The sequence below is a fragment of the Hirundo rustica genome, chromosome 10 (assembly GCF_015227805.2).
Source record: "Hirundo rustica isolate bHirRus1 chromosome 10, bHirRus1.pri.v3, whole genome shotgun sequence".
Classification (NCBI taxonomy): Eukaryota; Metazoa; Chordata; class Aves; order Passeriformes; family Hirundinidae; genus Hirundo; species Hirundo rustica.
The window spans coordinates 3,853,472-3,874,970 of record NC_053459.1 but is presented as its reverse complement, the minus strand read 5'-3'; the positions used below and the strand labels follow the sequence as shown (position 1 = coordinate 3,874,970).

Sequence of the window (21,499 nt, the reverse complement as noted above, 5' to 3'; positions counted from 1 at the left end):
GTCTTACCTCTTTTAATTTCAACATACACACACAGTGACTGTTACTTTCCTAATATTGAAGTTACATTATCATTATATTAGAACTGCATCTTACAATGGAAGTGGTTTGATTTGAACAAGCAAAAATCAAGCTAATATGAAAGACTACCATCCAAAGCTGAAATAAACTTGGTTTGCATGTGTCAAAAAAGAAAACAAATCAGTGTGAATATGGGCATTCTACTTAGTTCTCTAATTATAAAAATCAGAAAATAAGAATAAATATTTTCAATCTAACTTCTGAAAGAGCTCAGTTCTGCATAAAGGCAAGAGAACAACACTGTAACTGGATGAGAAAAAGAATATATTCTTAACAGAGTTAGTTCATGACACTTAAGTTTCCTGCTAAGGAGACTAAAAATGAACTGATTTAGCAATTTTTCTAAAATATTAAGGTTAAATGCACAAGTGCATGGGGGATAATCCATATTTCATCTTTAGGACGTGAACTGGGAACTGCATTACTCACCCTCCACAGCACAAGGTGCTGGCTGCTTCCCAACATGCTCCTTTCTTCTCTCCTCAGGTTTCTTCTAAAGCTTCATTTTCAAGTTTACAGCTTGAAGAGTTTCACTGGTACAAAGGTACACAAACTGCCCACATACAAAACCCTCCAATTCCTTTATTCGTGTTTTCAGGATGTATGTGGTACGTACAATTAACATTACACCAGCTACAGCACCTCTGCAAGAGGTACCTCAACACAAGTATCCCAGAGCACCAACACAGACACAGACACTACAATATCACTTTGAAATGATTTCCCCCCCCCTCCCCCCGTTTTTTTTATCCTTTTTTTATTTTTGTCTTGACAGCTAGGACTTGTGAGCTGTTGGAGATTCTTTGTGGCAGATCCCCTAGTGCAGTGGCACTGGTGTAAGAAGGCTGCTTTAGACACTGGAAGGTCAGGATGAGAACTGAATGGCGTAACTGAAAGAGGTGCCATTTCCACTGCTGGAAGCTTGGCTGCTGTCTGGGTCCATAGCTGTATGTCAACCTCCTGGAGTCCCCTGCACAACCTCCTGCCTTACAGCTGTGTTCAGACCTGACACATCAGGAGTTAAACAGTGGGACTGGAAAGACTTTAAAAAGGGATGAGCCTGAGAGAAATCTTTGTTCATTATGACAAGATCGAGGACAATCCCTTCAGGTCACCAGGCTTCACGTGTCCATCTGTTCCCTAAACTCATCCTTTTTTATTCCGATGCTCTGCTTAAAAATAAACCCAAACTACAAAAAGGTTCAGCTCCGTTCTGTACACGTTCTCCATTTCCAAAGTCATTACTCTGCGTTCAAACCTTCTCCTTTCGCTTCAATTTGGAAACTTTCTTGACAGTTCCATTCTTGTTTAGAAGCTTCAAAACACGATCCTTGTGATCCAAGACCTTTAGCATGGAGTCTCGAGCCTCATTGATTTGATCCATCACGAGTTTACACCTCTGCATGTTCCCCTGAAAGGAAACGCTTGTCATTAACCAGAGCAGAAATGCCTGCTCTAAGCAATGCCTTTCCACTTCCCTGCTTGTGCCCCTCGTAACTGACGACACAGGAAGCGAACCCACGTGGGGTTTTTTTTAGGTCAGCTTTAGCTTTTACTAACAGCAGTAGGATGCCTTGTGACTAAGGGGATGGTTTTGGGCAGAGAGGCCGCAGGACCTACCTGTATCAGCTCATTGATTCGATGCAAGTCATCATCGGTCGCTGCCTTTTTCTTAGGAATGAGTCCCTCCTGCAGGGCAGTCAGTCTCTCATACACATCGTGCTCCAGGTTTGTCTACAAGACATCAGCCCTTCATGAGAAGGGTCACTGCCAAGCTGGCAAAGACTCGCCCATGTTAACAAAGCTACGCAGAAACAGTGATAATCCATTCCCCTCTCAGCTGCTCTTGTCAGTCATTCAGAAGATGGAGCCTCTGACAAAAATGTGGCACTATCATTCCTTTTAACATCCTATTTACAGGATTGCTCCTCTTCTGAAGAGACATGGATCCTACCACAACTGCTTCCCCTACTGCTCACAATACTATTCCAGGAATGCAGAGGTTTTGGGGAGTTTGGTGCTAAAATGCAGAGCACCTACCTCACCCCCAACCTGAAACAGAAGCATCCAGGAATGTGGATCAGTGCTGCCTCCTCAGATCAGCCGCACCATCCCAAACAGACGCTTCTTCAGACCTGTGCATCAGCAGGAGGAGTTGCCAGTTTTGATCATCTGTACAAAATACATCAGCTCTTATGTCTGGATCAAAACCAACACTCCAAGTTTCCAAGCCACTTATGCCACATTCCTGAAAAAGGGGAAAGCATGTCCCACTCCCTTTGGGCGCTACACACCAGCTCCTTTAGGGCATCCCAATGTACTGAGTTTGTAAAAACGCCTTCCTGTCTTACACAGCTCCACGTTCCCCCATGTTGCAGGAAGCTCCAAGCCCCGTGCACCTACCAGCTGTAGGAGCTGCGCTGCACAGAGATGGACCTTCCACCCTTGTGCACGACAGGACACACCCTTCTGATTGGCAATCTCTTGCAGCATGGCCTTCTTCTCTTCTGTCACCAGGAAACACAAGAATACAGTACTCAAATGTCAGGAGTTGGCCAGGCCTCTCTTCTCAAATAATAACCCAAGTTCTGCTCCCCCTACACCCTAATATGTGACAATGAGCAACATTTTGATTCCAACAGGAAAGTGACTTCCCATCTGCCATGCACCTGACTCTGCTCTCACTGACTAACAGGTTATCTGTACTTTCAGAAAGATTATACCATAACCCATTTTTTTCTCATTTAAAGAATGTAGTGCTCAGTGTTTCAAACACCTGGCACAAACAAGTAAATGGTCCATCTCGTACTACTTCTACTCTGTCCCAGATGTATTTGCACAGTTGTGAAAACCCAGTCTGCTTACAAATTCTAAAATACTAGCTTAAAAGTCTGGAGGACAGTAGCTGATATCTGTTTCCCTTGTACTGGGTAAAAAAGTCTTCTTTAGAAGCCCATTTATTACTTGACAAGACTACTTACACTAAATATAAAGTGTTTATGATTAAACTGGCAAGTGTTAGGTGGCAAATGAGAAAACTCAGCTGCAGCCTATCACCACAGCACGTCACTTTTGCGAGGATACCTTTTGTGAGCAAGCTTCTACCACTGCACATAAGCAGATCCATCAATAACCGCACCCATTTTTTCATTTACAAAACTACAGCTAATTCTGTGTGGCCTCCTTCCCTTCCCTCCTGCTCCCTGCAGGCACCGACCTTTGACGCGGACGTCGCTGTATCTCTGGAAGTGGTGGTACGCAGCTTTCCAGGGGTTGCGGTAATGGCGGAGCAGCGTGATCGGCGGCCTGGGACGCACAGGGACGTATCTCACACCTTCCTCATCTACGAAAGGATCCAGAACTGAGTTATCATCGAGGAGGGGAAGCAGGTCAGCATCCACAAGAACTCCAGCAGCAGATCAGTAAGTGCCACCTCATACAAAACGTGTGTTGAGAAAATTCGTTTTCCCTGACATTTTCCCAGCCTTATACAAAAAGTGGTGAGGAACAGACACTTGGATTCTCTACTACTCGTATTTAGGAAGTGGGAATGTGACAGAGCATCTTTTCTGAGAAACAAACAGAAGAGAAAATACAGAGCCCTGAATAAGAACAAAGACATCAGAGAGGTCATTACCTATATACTCCTTTGGAGGAGACTTTCGCTTCTCTGCCTTCACCAGCAAACTTTTGGCAGTGGATTTCTCATCATCAGTGCTGTTTGTTTCCATCATGTCCCCTTCCTCTGTGGAGATGACATGCTGCTGCTTACGGGGTTTCTTCCTCGGCGAGGCACCGGGTGGCAAATCGCTCGGAGGCATGGAAAGATTGTTGGCCAGCAGCGCCAAAGATGGAGACACAGTACTTGTAGTCAAAGGAGGGACTGCTGAGAGGAAGGAAAGAGAAGAACCCAAACTGTCAGCAGTGGGAAGACAATGCATTGTTTGAACACTACCTCCAACAGCAGTTCCTGTTTCAACAGTGTGAGGAGCCTGATGTGTACCAACAGGCCAGTTATTAAGCCAGCAGTAATTATTAGGACAAGACTGTAACAAGAAGTCTTTAGTGTCTCGTATACGTAAAGAATGGCAGCAGAGCCAATTGTCCCTCACTTGCCTCATATTTGGAGCTTATGTTAGCTTACTGTTACAAAAAGGACTCATGCTTACATCTGTCTGTGTTACTGTAAAAAACACCCCTCTGTATGTACACCAGCACAGGTCACTGTCATAGTAAGCAAATCCCTATTTTCTCGTGACGGGAGAGCCAGATGGAATCAAAGCAGGACTGCAGCGCTCTCCTTGCAGGAGTCTGCTTGTACTGCCAAGCTCTCAGCACTGCTCAGCAGGTCACTGCACCAACCAACACACCTGTGCAGCTGGCAGCAGCGTGGCAGGTCATCTGAGGGAACACTCCCTGAGCTTGGAGGGACTATCAGCCGTGACCAAGGCTGCAGCACAAAATTTCTGGGATGGGATCTCTTGACAATTTGGCCACAAATGCCAGGAAGAGACAGAAGAACTCTAAAGAGTTTCAAAGCTATCTGCCCATGCTCCAGACACATCTGCAGCAAGGAGTGGCTTTCTCACAGGACAATACATAGCTTTAAGGAGAGTGATAAAACCAACAGCTAAACCTGAACTATGAAACCCATGAATGTGGGATTCATTCCTATCACCTTGCCACTATATAGTGCCCAGTAAGATCTATAAGAATTTGAATTTACTGACCATGCCATTTGAGAGCAACAACGGCCAAGCTGGGTAAGTAAGGCAATATAATGAACATTTTGAAAAGTTCTAGAGAAAAATATGCATGAATCCCATAGGAGCCCTAGGAAGTCCTACTCTGGCCATGAATTCCTCACATACAAGAAAGGCCACTGGACTTAAACAGTAGGATTTGTAAACAAACTGAATTTAACTGAGCTGTTCCATAATATGTCGGTACCACTGCTGAGCATGTGCATTTTAGGCAAGGAATTCCCACAGACTCTTTGGAGTTGGATCATTTGAACATGAACAAAGCAGCCACAATAAGAAGTGATTTCATGGCACATTAGGAAAAAAGCAAAAAAGATCTTTATAAAGCATATGGAATTCTGGTGTTCTGTGCTACCCGTGGAAGAGATGTCCTTTCATTCTCAAGAAGAAACTGTTGAAATCCTCCTAATTCCTCTATCATCTCAAAACCCAAAAAAATCAACCCGACGATTCCCAGCCACCTACCAGACACGGGTCGCATGATGTCCATCGGCTCCATTTCCTCCTTGATTTTGATCTCTGGTACCACAGGGCCCAGCACCGCTGACAGGGCCCCGCTCATGGTGGATGGAGGAGCGGGCGCTGCCACGATGGCGGTGGAAGTCGGCGGCGCGGCGGGCACAGCTCCCGGCACGGCGGAGAGCGCTGCCGCGGGCTGCGGGGTGGGGCTGGCGGCTGCCATGATGGTCGGAATGGCAGAGGGAGGCTGCTGGGAGCTCGGGGGCACGGTGATGGTGGGCTGCTCTCCAGCCTGGTTACACACGGCCTCCATAGACACAGGGACCGGAGTGGCCATGGACACGTGGATTTCAGGCTTCGGCTTGCCGCTGCAGCACAGATAAAAGCAAAGCGAAGCGAAGTGAGCTCTATCTCGGCTGTGAGCACCCAGCACAAAAGTGCCAAACTGGAGTCAGGCTATCCAGTTTTTCCTGCACCCACATGGCTCAGTTAAGTGTTTAAGAACAGGAGAAGACTTAATCTCAGTTATATTTCCTCCTCCTCTCCCTTTCTAAACCTTTGTATTGATTACAGGTACTACTTTTTTCCATTCACTGTGACAAACAAATCTCATGACTAATTCCAGGTAACTTCAAAATATTTGTAAAAGGATCAAAACAGTTTCGAAATGCAGCCAAGAGGAACTTTTACCCAAAATCGTACTGGCCCCATCCTCTGCAGGAGGTCCCACTGTGGCTTACAGTTATAAAACAACAAATTCTAAAGCCACTGAACTAAAATGAAGCAGGGCAGAAGTTGCATTTATGTTTCCTCAGCATTAATTTTCAAGTAGTATAGAAAAAAGTTCTGAGGGCTATCTCCATTTACAATAGCAGAGGGTTTTTGTTTGTTTCTGTGAAAGCTCATCATCACAGCTTTTAAAGGTAATTTCCTCATCTTCACAAACAGCAGAACTTGTCAAGGCCGTTTGAGTTTGTCACATATTCAAAACAGATTGTTTCGCAAAAGCAAGAAAAATGCTCCAACAGCCTAAGAACACAATTTAAACAAAGATACTGCAACTATTATGCTGCAGTTGGCTGTTTCCTAAAGTCTTACCCAGCAGGCCTTGGTGATCCAGATGTGCTTCTCATAGTGCTCTCCACACGTGTGCTGGCCACTTCAGGTGGCTGAGGGGGAATTAAGCTTTTCCGGACTGCCAGCCTGAAAGAGACAGACAGATCTAGGATTCCCACCTCCCTGCTGCAAAGACAAACACCCCTAAGAGCAAAGAAATCAGCTCTCTTACACAAACCAGGACAGGAGTTATGGCTGCCCTCTGTCTTCAGTGTAATCAATTCACTACACAAGGAGTCTCATTTTACTTTTCAAATTAACCATTTTGTTTTCTTTTAGAATAAAAGATTAGTTCCTCTGGCCTAGTCTCACCCAATTTAGGGCTTCTCCAAGAATGCCAGCTTTACTTTCAGCCCATCAGTGAGAACACTTTGCTGCAATTGCCAGGCTCCAGCAGTGGACAAAGGGCTCTGGCCATGCCACTGTCCAGCACTCCTGCTTCAAGACTGACTCTGGAACTGAGCAGTGCTCAGATGGGCATCTGCTCCCTTTAGCTGGAACTGACTGTCAGAGCCTGACCCCAGGACCTCAAGGCCTGAGTGTGGATATTAGGATGATAAGGCTGATTAAGGTATTTTAGAGACTATTTAGTCTCCTGTGGGACCAAAAGTCAAATTGCTGTCCAAAATAATCAACATCTGAAATGGAAACAGTCTTTAGTGATCTGCCTGACTCTTTAACTTCTCTTTCAGTTTTACAGCCTGCAGCTTCTCTGCCTTAAAAAAGGTTTCCACCCACATTAAAAATACGCAATTTTAATCTCACAGGACACGTTAGTTACAAACGTTTTCAGTTGCTAGCTGAGAGGAAATGCATTGTTAATTCTAAAGCTGTCTCTTGCCTCTTTATTAAGGCACTTAAAAATAGACAGGCAACATAAAATATTTTAAGTTACTCCCTCCCTTTTTCCTAATCAGATTTCACAGCAGGGTACTAATCCTATCCTTTCCACTCATCCACACATTCTTCCAAGAAAAGCACTGAAGACAAAGCACCCAATTCTAATTTTAGTAGACTATGAACTCTTTCTTCTTATCACACTAAGCAAGTAAGCCTCAAATCACTTTCCCTCAAAAGGTCACTTTCAAGACCTAGGAGACAAACAGTCCTTCTTCTCATTTCATAACTGACACTACAGAAAACGAAATCCTGCCCTGGGGGAGGAAAAGAACTGTTTCACTGATCAGCAGGTTACTTGCAACCATTGCTGACCGAATAATCTGCTAGAGTATTCCTTATCTCCGCTGAAATGATTCCGTTTGGCTGGGCTGGATTGCACCAAGTGTCACCCACGTGTCACCTCCAGCTCTACTCACCCGTCCGTGGCTGGTTTCTTGCGAAGGATGCTCGGGCGTGGGGAGGAGCCCTGGGCTGGAGCACTGGCACTGGCACTCTGGTTGTGGGTTTGCACAACTGTAGTTGCTGCAGAAGCAGTGTTGAACGTGTTGCTAATAGGATTGGCTACAATGGTGGCTCCATCTGCCAAGACTACTGCTGGGGAGGACGGACACGGACACAGCAGAGGTGAAAACAGAGAGAGAGCGGAAAGCAGCGGTTACTTAACGGAATGTGATGACAAAGCAGGTGTCTGCAGAGTGTATGTTGTCCATTCTCTGAGTCCCTCAGTCCCCAACTGCAGTGTTTTCAGACCCCTTTGTAAGCAGTACCTTTGCCATGAGCAATCTGATCACTGAACCTTCCGCAGGGAAGAGAGAAACTACCTCCTGCCTAACAACTGCTTCTAGGGAAATAATCTTTTCCAGAAGGCAAGGAACATGCAGAAATCACTAGGGAGATCACAACACAATTGGGTCAACAGAGCAATGCTTCTGGTAGAGCCCACGTGGCCACACATGCCACTTGTATGTAAGCCACATCAGCTGTGTTTGCATTCTGACCTTCTGCCAGAGCCTGCTTGGCCAATGGAGGGATGCAGAGCATGTGGACAGCCAGGAAGTCACTGTGCAGTGCCTGCCAGCTGTGCAACAGCTGGATGCCATACCCCATTCCTCCAGTAAGTTGTTGGGGCTTCATCAGACCAATCATTTATAATGAAAGATGGTTTCACAGCTCAAGATCAGGTTATCAACAGCAGAGGGTGCCTGGCTGTATTCTAATTGCTCCTGGGAGCTAATGCACGGCTGGTGAACTTTGCTCACTTGTAAATTACTTTTCCTACAAGGCCTTACTGGAAGCATTTGTTTAAGCTCAGGCACTACCAGGCTTTTCCACTGAAGCAAATCCAATCCATCCCACACACTCCACCTAGCACACTTTAAAAATAAACCAGCTCAGAAACAGGCAGCAGGTATTTGCTGGGAGAATAAGTGCAGGGATGTATCAGTGTCCACCTCTGGACTGCAAAGACTGTAACAACATCACCAGTCAGAGCCAAATGTGCAGGACAAGCAGCTCAGCCGCTCTGAAGTGAGGCTGGTTGCACTTACCTGAGGTCTTGGTGTCCCCCGGTGGCTGCTGGGCACCGATGGGCGCTGGCTGCAGCCCCTGCGCGCCCATGGGTGCAGCAGGGTGCAGTCCTTGGGTGCCAATGGGCGCGGGCTGGATGCCCTGGGCGCTGATGGGCGCTGGCTGGATGCCCTGGGCGCCGATGGGCGCGGGCTGGATGCCCTGGATGTGGCGGGCGTGAGACGCATCGACCGTCATCAGCTGCATGGGGTTCAGGTGCACGGTGGAGGCCACTCCCACCCCGGTCTGAGCTGTGATGGCCGAGTTGGGCGCCTGGGCTGAAACTGGGAGCAACACAGACACCTCACCAGCAGGTCACCTTGGCTTCCCTTACCGCCTCTGCCTCAAATTCTAACTTTTCAAAGACTTTTTTTTTTTGCTTTGAAAAATTAATTTGCCAGTCTGCTTGTTGCAGTGGTAAATATGAGAGTAGAGAAGATTGTCTGCCAGAGGAATTAATCAATTGCTGTTGATTTTCATTCCATTTTTTATTTCAAATTGGAGGAAGAGAGAAAAGATCAGTTTAACTCTGCTTTTAGAGAGACTCACATTGCAGGCTGAGAATGCTGTGCTCTATTTTTGTTCACGATCTTATTTTACAATTCTTGTAAGTACCAACACTTGGCACTTTTTCCTGCTCAAAAAATAGATTAAAAGTAATCAGAAACCCAAGTAATTTCTTGTGCTCTGAAGTTGAACACAACTTTATCTGGCTTCAGAACAGAGTTCACAGTTATAGGTTGGATTCCACAGGTCAAATGAACACAATTATCTTACAGTGGCAGAACAATGTTCCCAACAATACACCTTCTCTAAGTAGCTCAATTCATTTAAATAAATTCAAAGCTCTAAACAACTGATTCCACCTTTTCAGATCCATTATACAGTATATTACAGTTCTCCCATGCAGCACTTAAACAATACTGTTGGACCATTTGCAGACCCTGGATCTCCAGACTTCCAGGCTCTGCAGAGCTGCACCAGGATTTCTGCAGCCACACACAGAATGCAAGTGTGAACCTGCCAACAATGGTCTTGCTTGCTAACAATGCAGAACAAGCTGGTTTTATCATTGTCACAGGATTTCCATCAAGTTCTTGTGCTGACAAGACACTCTAAAAACAGGCGTCAAAAACTGAAACCAGGTCCCTGAAAATGGCTCTGTATAAAGTGTGGCACATTTAATCTCTTGTAATAACAGTGTTGTTGCAAAACTTTCTATCCAACAAAATCCTTTTAGGATACTAAGTAAAACACAATCAGCATTTGGAAAACCAAAGCCAACATTCTGCATTAACTCTCCTTATCTCAGTGATCTTTAAAAAGTCTCCTCTGTACCCTCACCCAGCTGTGCTCAGCATAGGTGTACCTCCCTCCTCATACCCTGAGTGCTCTAAGTTGCCATAATTAGTACCTTCCATGGATTCTTCAAGCCAATTTAACAAGTAAAATGTCTCTGTCAATAAGCTCGTGATGAAGAACATACATCTGCATTTATACAAACAGCCATTAGCCTACCACCACCCCAGCATGCCTCCAGAACTGGAACCCTTGGCTGCGTGCAATTATGTTCTCTCAGGAAAGGTTTATATTGGATATGAGGAGAAAATTCTTCAATAAAGGGTTGTTAAGCCCTGGCACAGGCTGCTCAGGGAAATGGCAGAATTCCCATCCCTGGCAGTATTTAAAAGACGTGTGGATGTGTCACTTGGGAAAATGGTTTAGTGGTGGCCTTAGGAGTGCTGGATTAATGGTTGGATTTGATGATCTTAAAGGTCTTTCTCAACCTAAAGAACCCTATGATTCTACACTTTCCCATTCAACAAATGGGCTTTGCCACCTCCCAGTCCTGATTTCCTCTGCACTGCTCACAGGTAACATGCTGCCAGCAGACACAGATATGCCATGAAAATCCACATCGTGCATCTTCTTGCAGTCTGGATAGTGGAAATTATCACATTATAGAGAACAGCCCTAAATGGCCCAGTAAGGTAAAGACATTCCAAATTTTGTCACAGAATGACATGAGTTTGGGTTGCACATAATTTTTTTGACTGCAAATTATTGTGACAGTTCAAATGCATGAATTGCTCCATTTTTCTAAACAGAAGACTAATCCAAGTGTGCAGTGCAAATTAGTTTTTCCCTTTTTGGTCCAGGTTTCTCTCTCAAACTGTACATTCACGTGAAAAGATATTAAAAGAGCTTTTCAGAACACCAGGGAATGAAGATGCGTCAAAGAGTTGGCTTGGTTTGGAGGAGCCAAACTGTTTTGATTTGTAGACTCAAAACTTTTACTTATAGACCCACAACCCTTGGGATATCGAACACGAAACTCCTGAGAAAACTGTTATTAGCTGGATTTAGGAGGCTCTGAAGTAGTTCAGCACCTCTTGTCCGCAAGTTTTCCCCTCTGCCAACAAATCATCAGAGACTTTTTGTGACTAATTGTCAGAGTCAACCCTTTTAGCTCCTTCCATCACTAAAGCACATCCATAAGCTGAAAGCTCAACAAAGGCCCCGAGGCTGCTCTTACCTGGATACTGGCGGATGGTGGACACGGAGCTGGTGATGGGGGTGTAGGTGTGGGCAGTCAGAGGGTAGGCAGAGGGAGGGTAGGTGGGTAAGAAATACTGGAACTGGACAGGCACCGACTGCCTACAGGCATCAAAGAGAGCAAATGTTACACACACGTGAGTTCAACAGCTCACCTTCAACCCTGCCCTTCAGCACTCCCGGTGCTTTCCAGTCTCATCTCTCGTAAGCTATCATAATTGATTCGAAACTCCCAAATCCCATCCCCCCTCCGCCCAGTTTTTACAATGTTGGTTCCGCCACAGCGGGATGCAGAAAAGCAGCAGGGCACTCAAACCCTGCTCACACAGTCTCGCTGATGGAGCTGTTAGTTCTGCCCACCTGTTGTCATTTCTGGTTTCCATGGCTACTGGGTTTGGAGATGCCCTGTGGCTGGACAGGGGTATGAGGTTACTCCTCTCTGCTGTGTAATCAGACTGGATCCGGGGAGAAGTGTGTGTGATTTGCTGGGGAACCACCTTAGCTGCATAAAGACAAACATGTCATCAACTGACAGTCAAAGGAGAGGCCAGATCAATAACCTTGGCAAACAAAACAACCAGCACTACTCCCTTCCCTCTCAAGCCAAAACAACCCACCCCATCCACAGATGATTTCCTATCCACAATAGGCCAAAAGAAAAAGGAGAACAGAGCATTTCTCATCAATTTATATCAGAATGGATATTCTAAATACATATATAAATCATACTTGCTAACAAAGTCACTTCAGTGCTCAGATTAAGTTAATTTTTTTAGGAACAGCCCAAACCATTCTGATGTCAAGAACAAGTTATCTGAGTTTTGAAAGCAGAGATCAAGGGAAATGAGACCAAGGCAGACAAGTGTCTGTGGACAGAGGCCACGAAAAGGAAGAAAACAAAAGCTTTACAAGAAACACTTGTGTATGAGATACAGTTTCACTCCTTGGAAATTTATGGCTGGAGAAGAGATTACAAGATTTCAAAAGAACAAAGAAGTCAGCAGGAAAACAGACAAACAAAAGGAAACTTATGCAGTTCTGTAGGAAACATATCAGGCACATTGCATATCCAGGCAAATAAAGTTCCCACCTTTAGGCCTTGGTGTTTTACTTTCAAGTGAACACACTAATCAAATCCAGCTAGGCTACACCTAACACTTCAAGAAGCCCATGAAGTAACTTAGAAAATTAACTAAGAAAGCCATAGTCTATCACCAAGCAGTTAAAACTTTGAAGAGTATCCAATGCAGGTTTTGAAACGCCAAAAGGCCCAAGTTTGTCTAAAAATTTCTCAACAGAGAAAGTACATGAGCCATTTTATTACCTGCTCATCCTAGAACATCTATTTCTTCCTGGTATTAAAAAAAAAAAATAGAACAGCAGATCTATTAATTGGTTTCTCCCAGCTTGAACTGATTTTCTTTCCCTCCTCAATTTGCTAACATGCACAAACACGTCCAACATACAGAGAAAAATCAAAGCATCAGTTACACCCTTTTCTGAGAACTGAAATCACTCACCAACTGGGATGTTTGAGGTCGTGACAGCTGTAGCATGGGAAGAATGTGAGGGCATTGTCATGGTAACGATGGTGCTTGTAGGCGCTTGAGTGTGAGATACTGAACCTGAAGGAAAAAAACAAACTTAACAGGAGATCTTTCTCTGGAGCCCTACCATGCCACTGTAACTACATCCCAAAGGGGGAAAAAAACCCCAAACCAGACAACCTCCCCGAAGAACTCAGTAATTCCTCTCCTGAAGCCTGCTCATACACCTCCAAATGCAGTCTTTACCGTGAAAAGAGATTTGCTCAAAAATGACTGGGTTCTAAATTCAAAGTAGAAAGCCAACAAAAAGCAACAAAGCCCACCCCTCACGATGCTCCCACAACAGCATTATGAATACTCACCAGCTGTGGTTGCTGAAGCAATGGTATTAGTTGCCAAAATAGGTGCCACAGTTGCTGCTGCCACTGGAGTACCAGTACTGAAAATGGTTTTCTATGAAAAGAAATTCTTAAAGTTAGAGAACTACTACATTTAAAGTCTATAACTAGCATGGAATCATCGTGCACTGACCGTACGGAACATTAATTTCATACTAACTCTTCTCCAAAATTTAACCTTAGCCTGCAAGCTCTAGCCAAAAGAGACCTCCAGAAGCAGCAGGAGGGTTTTTTGCAGCTTACCTGAGCCATGGTGTGGAGCTGTGGCTTCTGTGTGCCTATGGCTGGGTGTGAGGGCAGCGTGATGCGCGTGGCCGTGTCCCGCGGCTGCGCCGGCCGCTGGATGCTGATGGCCGCGGAGGGGGCGTGCTGCTGGATGGACAGCGTGGGGCGACTGCAGGGGAACAAAGGCAACCATCAGGATAACCACGGGGATACTGAATATGGAAGATACAACACAGGGACACACACCAGGCCTCAGTCTCCTCCCCAGTGACAGCAGCGCCGGTGGCAATCACACGGCAAAGCGACATAAGGAATTTGAGGTACACCGTTCTGTCCTCATCTGCCCTATGTACCCAGCCAGGAGGGCAGTCTTATCATAACTCTTAGCAGCTCATAAAGGGAACTTCATTTCAGCATTCATGCATCACTTTTCACTGTGTCTTCCTAAAAAATATAGGCCAAGTATCCGCAAGTTCCTGCAACACAAACTCTGCCGTCCAGGGAGCAGGACCTCAAAAGTGATTCATTAAGATCCTTCCTTCTCTGAGCAGCAGTTCATGCCTTTACCCATTTTTATTCACAGAACTGCAAGGATTTGCACTGTGCAAGCATTACTATTTCTCTTTTATATCATCCCCCACACAGAGGGTTATCAGCTCTGGCTGATTAACGTTTCCCCTTGCTGCAGTTTCTGTCAAGTCTGAGCACTGTAGGTTTACCTGAGGGTCGACTCTGTGGCATGTGCTGCTGTTGTGGTGATAACAGGGGACTGAGCTCTCGTGGCTGAGACAGTTGCCACCACTGCAGGAGGAATAGTGCTCGAAGTTGTCACAGGAGGACGAGACTATTAAAAAAAAAAAAAAAAAAAGTCAAACAGAGAACATTCAGAAAGGAAATTCTGTTTAGAGAACAGCTAGGAATTACTTGGTCAAAACTGGCTTCCCTGCACCTCGTCACTAAGTTTTGGCATTCTGAGACATTTCCAGTCATTCTGAATTGATCTGCAACTCCTGAGCGGAACTGCCTTGGTTTTCAACACACATACAGCACAGGATCCAACTAAGTTAACAAGACCGGATGTCTTGAGGGTCTTCAGGAAAAACCTCAAAGGTCATTTCCCTTCAGAAGGAAAAGAAATTCCAATCCAACTACACACATGAAGTCAGAGATGATTGGGATCCTAACTGAAGGCACAGTGTGAAGTTGCTTAGCCCTCTCTCCTAAGGCTGAACACTAGAACTGCTGTAGGAAGGCAAGATCTACAATCTTCTCCTTATACAAAAGCCAAGATATACAGAAGCATAGTCAGATTTCAAAAACTCTACATCAATTCATATATTGAACAATAAATCAACACCAGCACATTGTACCAGACTTCACAGACTTTAAAACTTGAGTGTGTCTGAATGAAATTGTCTTCCCAGTTTCTAAGCCTTTGGAGACAGATTAAAACCCACCAAGGCTATAAAGGAAATATAGAAAATAGACCTGGAAGAGATCTGACAGTAGCTTCAGCCCAGTGAACAGGCAATTAGAGGTTATACATTACAGGTGAGTGCCAGGAAGGTTTGGAGCCCTGTCAGTGATGTGCAGAGCTGCCTGCTGCTACCTGCCTGGATTGGCTGGTGAATGATGTGCTGAACTGCTGGCTGGGCTGCGGCTGCATTTGGCAACTGGGAGGCTGGTCTCAGGACTGTGGTGACTTTAGAACTGGACATCACTGCAGCAGCTGCTGCACCTGGGGAAGAAACCAAGCATGTTAAAATTCCGTGCACCCAACAGCTCCGTCGGAGCCACGGACAGACCCTGACATCAGCTGGTATTTCAGTTCTAATGCACTTCATACTCAGGTCAGTTCATGTGATGTTGGTGTAAAAATAAGGCTTTCAACAAATATAAATAAGGTTTACAAAAGCATGTGTGGAGAGGTAGGTATTATCTTAAATTAATTTGCTTTAGAAGTATTTCTTACTCCCCTGCAATAGCCTTGTATTGCAAATCCCATGCTTTCTTATTCCAAGCTATGGAAGTCAGTAGAAATAATTCCGTTTGATTACTGGGCCAATGTGTAAATAAGTCACTTGATACCAGCAATGATCTCACTGCAGCTGATGGAGTTCAGAAGAAAAATACACTTGCAAAAGAACAAGGAATCCCCACACAAAACAAAACACCTACACCTTCCCCCAAAAAACACAAGACCAAAACTCCACACCATTTGAACCTGCAGTTGATTAATTTGTCTCCTTTCTGACGACTCCTGATTATAATAAATCACAGTGGCAGGCAAATAACCTTGCAATCAGTTGATGGACTGGATTGCATACATTCTATACTTGTCCTCCATTGAAATTATTACCTCAAAAGTTAATACGCAAACCCAGAGGAAAAAAAAAAAAGAGCAGGGAAAAAAAGAAAATGTGTATTGAGAGACCAAGTCTGTGGCAGCTGTGTCCGCAGAATCAGGTGAACAACACTACTGTAGCTACAGATAAACCTCCACAGCCCTTCCACCTGCTCTACTTAAAGAAGATTATGTTTTTGCCCACGTCAACTGATTTTTCCTGAGTGAGCAAGTAACATTGAGCATAAAAGGAAATAAAGCTGATAAATGGTACTTGGAATTCAGAACAATTTAAAGCTAAACTGCAAACCTAACCCATCAGACTTTGAAAGCAGAGCTGCAGTCAGAAATCTGACAGGCTGTACTGAGCACAGGGCTGCATTAAGGGGCTGATCTCGTTTTACAAGCTGCAGCACCCAAAACCCTGGGAAACAAGAGCCTGTAGTTATCACCAGCATTTAACTCATGGGTAAATGCAAATGCACACAGTATGATGTGTTAGCATGCACAACAATCCTGTGACGGGGATACAAGAATGTGGCTCACAACTGCCCACGTGCCCCTGCCACAGGTGAGCAATACTTGCTACCCAGAATGTACAAGACATTTTGCAGGGCAGGTGAGTGAAAGTGTTGATTGTTTTAACAGCAATGAATTAGAATAACAGATGTGCTGGTATCTGCCAGCATTTTAACCACTCTCACATAGTCCTGCCCTAAATGGCTGAAGGCAATATGATTCTTAAAAGGCCATCAGTCTCTCACTCATGCTAGCAGTTCTAACAGCTGAAGAAATAGCTGTGAGGAGAGTTTCAGAGGTGTGGGCTAAATGCATCAGCTGAGAGACACTGAACAGGGGGCAGGGACAGCACAGCTGGATCGTTACCTCGGGGCAGATGAGAAGCTCCAATGTGCAGTGGAGGCCCAGGAGCACTACTCCTGATGATGGACATCTGCACGTTGGTGGCCATGATATGATGCAAGTTACTGGGATGGCCCTGCAGAGTCAAGAACAAAACAAGTCAGCTGTGTTGGCAGAAATTAGTGGCCACAGAATTACCATATCTCAACCTCAGAGACTGAAAAGAGATTTTGGAGAAAGAAATACTTGGTGTACCAAGGCTGCAGTGGAGAAAGAGGCAGGTCCTTGTACAGGATAAAGTTACAGAGCCTGCTGACACTGGAAGATGTCAACGCTTCTCTGTTTCACTGGTGTGTGTTGATGGTACTTGGGTGACAGTCACCCAGCAGCCACCCACAAACAACCACAGAGTTGGCCCTTCTAGCACTGGGGACATTAAGGCAGAGTTTGATACCCCCTCTCCAATAAAGTTGAGAGAATGGTGGAAACCTGGCAAATGCTGAACCAAATTCTACTTTTTTAATAATTCTAGACTTCCTGGGGATATTAATATAAGATAAATCCACTGAAATTGCTGCACATCCTTAGCCAGACTAACTCAAGGCCACCTAAAAGCACTTTACATCAAAACCCTGAGAGGTTTAGTAATGACAAACTACTTTCAAACCACCAGGACTGGCTCTGCAGTTAGAAGGTTAGAAGAGAAAAAAAATTCCAAAGCATTATCTACACAGGCTTCCTCAAATTTTGTCCCTCCTAGTTCATTAAGAACACAGTGCAAACCCATGAGCTGTTCACTAGTCTCCTCTGATCTCCTCCCAGGGAAGCTGAAGAACATTGCAATAATGAATCCCAGCAGTTTCTCTACAGTAGAAATTCTCCAAATGACACTGACACAGCAGGAGCTTTTGAGGAAAGACCCAGTTTTTGGGTACGGCTCTGCCATCACAGCCTGGCTGTGCCATCTCAGCTGGATGATTCCAAAAAATCAGCAGCTTTGCAAAGAGGCAGTGATAACCGAGCCTGAGGTTGAATGGTCCAAGCAGAACTGATCCAACAACCAGTGGCACTGAATAGGGAAACCTGCTCTCTTCACCTTCCCTCCTGCTGCAAAAGCCCACCTCAGCTGTACTTGTACTGAGCTGACCATGCAGTGAGATGGAACAGAAGAGCCACCACAAAACCAGACCTGTTGCCCACTGATGGTTGCCACAGGAATTGTTGGAGCCTGTGGTATGTTGCTTTCCATGGTCACAGTCACTTGCCCAGGGACCTTTGTGGGAGCTGAGAGAGTGGAGGGCGGAGCAGGAGCAATGGGCCGGCTGGGCATGGTGGGCTTCAAGGGAGGCTGCAAGAAATGGAAAGATAGAAACGTTGGCAACTTCAAATGAGGGCTCAGTGATGAAGCAGCAATCATTCTGTGTGGTCAAAGCCCGAGGAGAAAGTTAATCCAACTACGGCTAAATATTTGGAGAGTAAAGATACTGAACATTAAGTTATTCCAAAGAAAGGACATCTTTTTGTCCTGGAAATATGCAGGTTCTAACATGAATCATCAGTGGATGGTATGGTACCATCAGCTGTGGTATTGCCCTGCAGACACTGGATATTAACAGTTAATTTTATATCCTGCAGAGAAAATGGAAGATTTCAGAAACTGACTGAAATCACTGTTCTCCTCAAAGACAAACAAAATACACCCACCCCCCTCAAAAATAATGCTGAAATACAAGCAAGTACTCAGTGTGTCATGTGGAACAGCCGAACCCACAAGGCACTGCACAGTTAGCAGAAGCATGCAATGAAGGCTTTAAGAACAAAAGCAGGGAAGCTTTGGGTGTAATTTACTTTTTCTCAACACCAACTGAGACAGATTGTATTCTCTTCCCGGATGAATCCTCTCATTACCTTCATAAGTCCATCAGAAAAAGAAAGCGGCACAGCTGGAGTCAAATGTGCTGGTGGTGCTGTCACTGTCACTGGGGCACCAGACTGCACAGGGTGGTGCTGTGTCAGCATCTGGACCTGTGGGTACGGCCGAACCACCACGGGCTCCTGCTTCTCCTCCCGAGGCTGGATGGAGCCACCGGGGCCCATGTGCTCTCTGGGAGCAACTTCTGACTCGCGACTAGATTCGTCACTCACTAGTGAAAAGAAGAGAAAAAGGGAAGAATTGTTAAAAAGTTCGCTTTAGTCTCCCAATAGGTCAGAGATGAGATGTCAGAAATATCTAAATTAAAGAAGTTTGCTCTTCCAATTAAACATATTCCAGTGATGAAAAAACTGGGAATTCCGGCACTGCTTCTGTCTGTTCCCCTTAGGACTGATGGGCAGTGTTGGGCAATCTGGGGTCAGCTCTGAGAAGCCCATCTAAACGGCTTCTTTAAACACAGACTGACTAACTTTTCTTCCAAGTGAAAAATAGTTAATTATCTAAGTAACTGCCATTAAGTCCCACATCAAACAACACAAAAAACTCTGCATTTAATGCAATATGTATCTGAACACCGAGCTGAGAAACAAGTATAAATCCTCCTGAAAATGAAGCTGCTCCCCGAGTCAGTTCTGAAACCCCGTCACTGTGGCAGGGACAGCAAGAATCACAGACCCCACCCCGTTTCCAGCTCCATTAGATGGTCCCATGTCCACCGGTCACTTCTGCTAAGAACACAGAGCGGGCGGAGCTGAGCGGACAGGCAGGTGCGCACAGAGCTCGGCAGCAAAGGCGCATCCCCGCTCTGCTCGCTGTGCGGAGCCGGCAGCGCCCCGACTGCTCCGGTGCTCTCCCCACGGGGAACCGCGGGGCCGCCTGACTCCTCCCGCCCGAGGCGGAACAGGTGATGGACGGGGCGGGGTCACCGGAATCACCGGAGCCGAGAGGCGCGGGGCCGGGATCGCGCTTACCTGTGGCGGCGGGGGCGATAATCCCGGCGGAGCCGCTGGTGGGGATGGGCGGCGGCGCTGGTCCCAGGGCGGCGGGAGGCGCGCCCGACCGGGGGAACTGCTGCGAGCTCATGTCACCTGCGGGTCGGCAGCGCGGCCGTTATGTCGCGACACGCCGGGTCCGGCGCCGCGGTGCCCGTCCTCCCTCGGTCCCTCCCTCCCGCTCTCCGGGCGCGGCCCCGCGGCCCCACCCACCCCGGCGCGCCCGCGCGGGCGGGTTCGCGCGGCGCCCGGCCAATGGCGGCGGGGCGGCGCCGGCCAATCGCCGCCCGCCCTGCGCTCCCCGCCCCGCCGCCACCAGCCGCAGGGCCCGGATGTGCCCGGCAGCGCGACGGCCCCGCGGCCTCGGGCCCGGGCCGCGCCGCGCCGCTCTGCCCTGCTGCCGTTCCTTCGCGATGCCCCCTCCGCGGCGCTTCCTCCGGCCGGAGGCTCGTTTCCCCCCGCTGCCGCCGTCGCGCTCTGAAGCGGCGGCCGCCGCCCCCTACCCGCAGCCTTTCCTCGGAGCCACCCTCGGCCCGCAGATCTGGGCGATGCCGCGCGCCGGCCGCGGCCGTACCTGTGCCCGGGGCGGTGCCGTGCGCCGGTCCCTGAGCCCGGTCGCCCCGCGTCGCCGCCGCTGCCGAGCGCCGCTTCCGCCGCTTCCGCTGCCCGCACCCGATTGGCCCCGGCCAACCCCGCCCACTCAGGTCTCCCCCTTCTTTATTGGCTGCCGAGCGTGCCCCGCGGGGCCGCCGGGAGATGTAGTCCGCGTCGTGGTAGTGGCGGGCACAGATCTCGCGAGGCGCGGGAGGGGCGGTGCTGTGCCCGAGCGCGCCATTGGCCGCGCTCGGCGAGGTCTCCGAGGGGACGCGGGGTGGGCGGGTACAGGCCGCGGTCAGCCCCGGGCCGCACACCGCCCTCACGGACCCGCGCACTGTCCCCAGGGACCGCACACTGCCTTCACGGCTCCGCTCTGGCCGCGATCCCGAGCTCCGCACCCCGTTCTTGCTCTCCACACCCGGCCAAACCGTCCTTCTCCCCTCACAGTCCCCCGCTAAGTTCCCAACACCCATCCTGGGAAGTAATAAGCCGACATGGCGGGGAGTCATTGGGGGTCCTCGGAGAGGGCACGGAGGGAGATAGCACCTCAAAAACATCCCAAAATCTCCATAATTCGGCCGGTCCCAAAAAACTCCCTCGGGGGGACCCCCGAAGTGCTCCTCCCCAATCCTGGGAAGGGACACAAGGACATGGGGGGCACTGGGGATCCCTGGGGCTTGGCACCCCAAAACTCCTAAAATCCGGGGGGTACCCAACGCACCGCGGGGATTCCCCGAAGTCCCCAACCCCCATACTAGAAACGGACAAGGGGATAAGGGCAGGGCACCCCACCCTCCCCTATCACTGAGATAGAGGGGAAAATAAATAATACTCAAAACCCACAAGCTTTGGAGACAACGCACACCACAGCCCTGAGACACCGCCAGTGCAGGGCTGCCTCGGGTTTGGTTACAGACACATCAGAACACCATTTTTCATGATACTGTTCTCATGTTTTGAGGCTCAGAGATGAAGCCAGCCAGACACCTGCCACTTTCAGAGTTTTAATAATGTTTTAAAATGATACCAGGAAGAAAACCTTTGAAATTTCAGGATAACGCGTAAGTAACCCCTAGGTCTGCCTCGCACACCCAAGTGTTTGCGTTGCGAACAGCCCTGCGAACAGCAGCTGAGGCAGCTCTGGCCACGAGCAGAGTTCGCTG

The 21,499-nt window shown here is 47.4% G+C and overlaps 1 protein-coding gene across 6 annotated transcripts; it reads right to left on the bottom strand.

Annotated features, from left to right (window-relative positions):
* Positions 1-641: 641 nt before the first annotated feature.
* On the bottom strand, positions 642-20,385 carry SAP130 (Sin3A associated protein 130). Of its 6 annotated transcripts, XR_005702322.1 has the most exons (22): positions 20,314-20,385; positions 19,719-19,835; positions 18,723-18,958; positions 18,004-18,162; positions 16,839-16,950; positions 15,223-15,347; positions 14,329-14,453; positions 13,628-13,778; positions 13,349-13,439; positions 12,960-13,064; positions 11,800-11,941; positions 11,420-11,541; positions 8,865-9,167; positions 7,734-7,911; positions 6,400-6,504; positions 5,308-5,669; positions 3,717-3,965; positions 3,297-3,422; positions 2,483-2,586; positions 2,120-2,251; positions 1,700-1,813; positions 1,466-1,490 (listed from the first exon to the last, which is right to left on the bottom strand). XR_005702322.1 is itself a non-coding variant. In XM_040073846.1 (21 exons), exons 2-21 carry the CDS (start codon positions 19,828-19,830, stop codon positions 1,332-1,334), a joined length of 3,180 nt encoding a protein of 1,059 aa, XP_039929780.1. In that variant the 5' UTR covers positions 19,831-19,835; positions 20,314-20,385; the 3' UTR covers positions 642-1,331. The 6 variants fall into 6 exon arrangements, 5 of the variants coding, with proteins under 5 accessions (XP_039929780.1, XP_039929784.1, XP_039929783.1 ...); XM_040073846.1 differs by lacking the exon at positions 2,120-2,251 and having other exon boundaries at positions 642-1,490; XM_040073850.1 differs by lacking the exon at positions 2,120-2,251 and having other exon boundaries at positions 642-1,490; positions 3,717-3,962.
* Between the last annotated feature and the right edge of the window lie 1,114 nt (positions 20,386-21,499).

Coding starts and splice junctions, on each gene's coding strand:
- SAP130 (XM_040073846.1), bottom strand. CDS start 19,830: ATGAGCTCGCAGCAGTTCCCCCGGTCGGGCGCGCCTCCCGCCGCCCTG. Junction 15,348..16,838: donor AGCTTCTCATCTGCCCCGAG/GTAACGATCCAG, acceptor TTTCTTCCCCAG/GTGCAGCAGCTGCTGCAGTG. Junction 3,966..5,307: donor CATCATGCGACCCGTGTCTG/GTAGGTGGCTGG, acceptor CCTTCCTCTCAG/CAGTCCCTCCTTTGACTACA.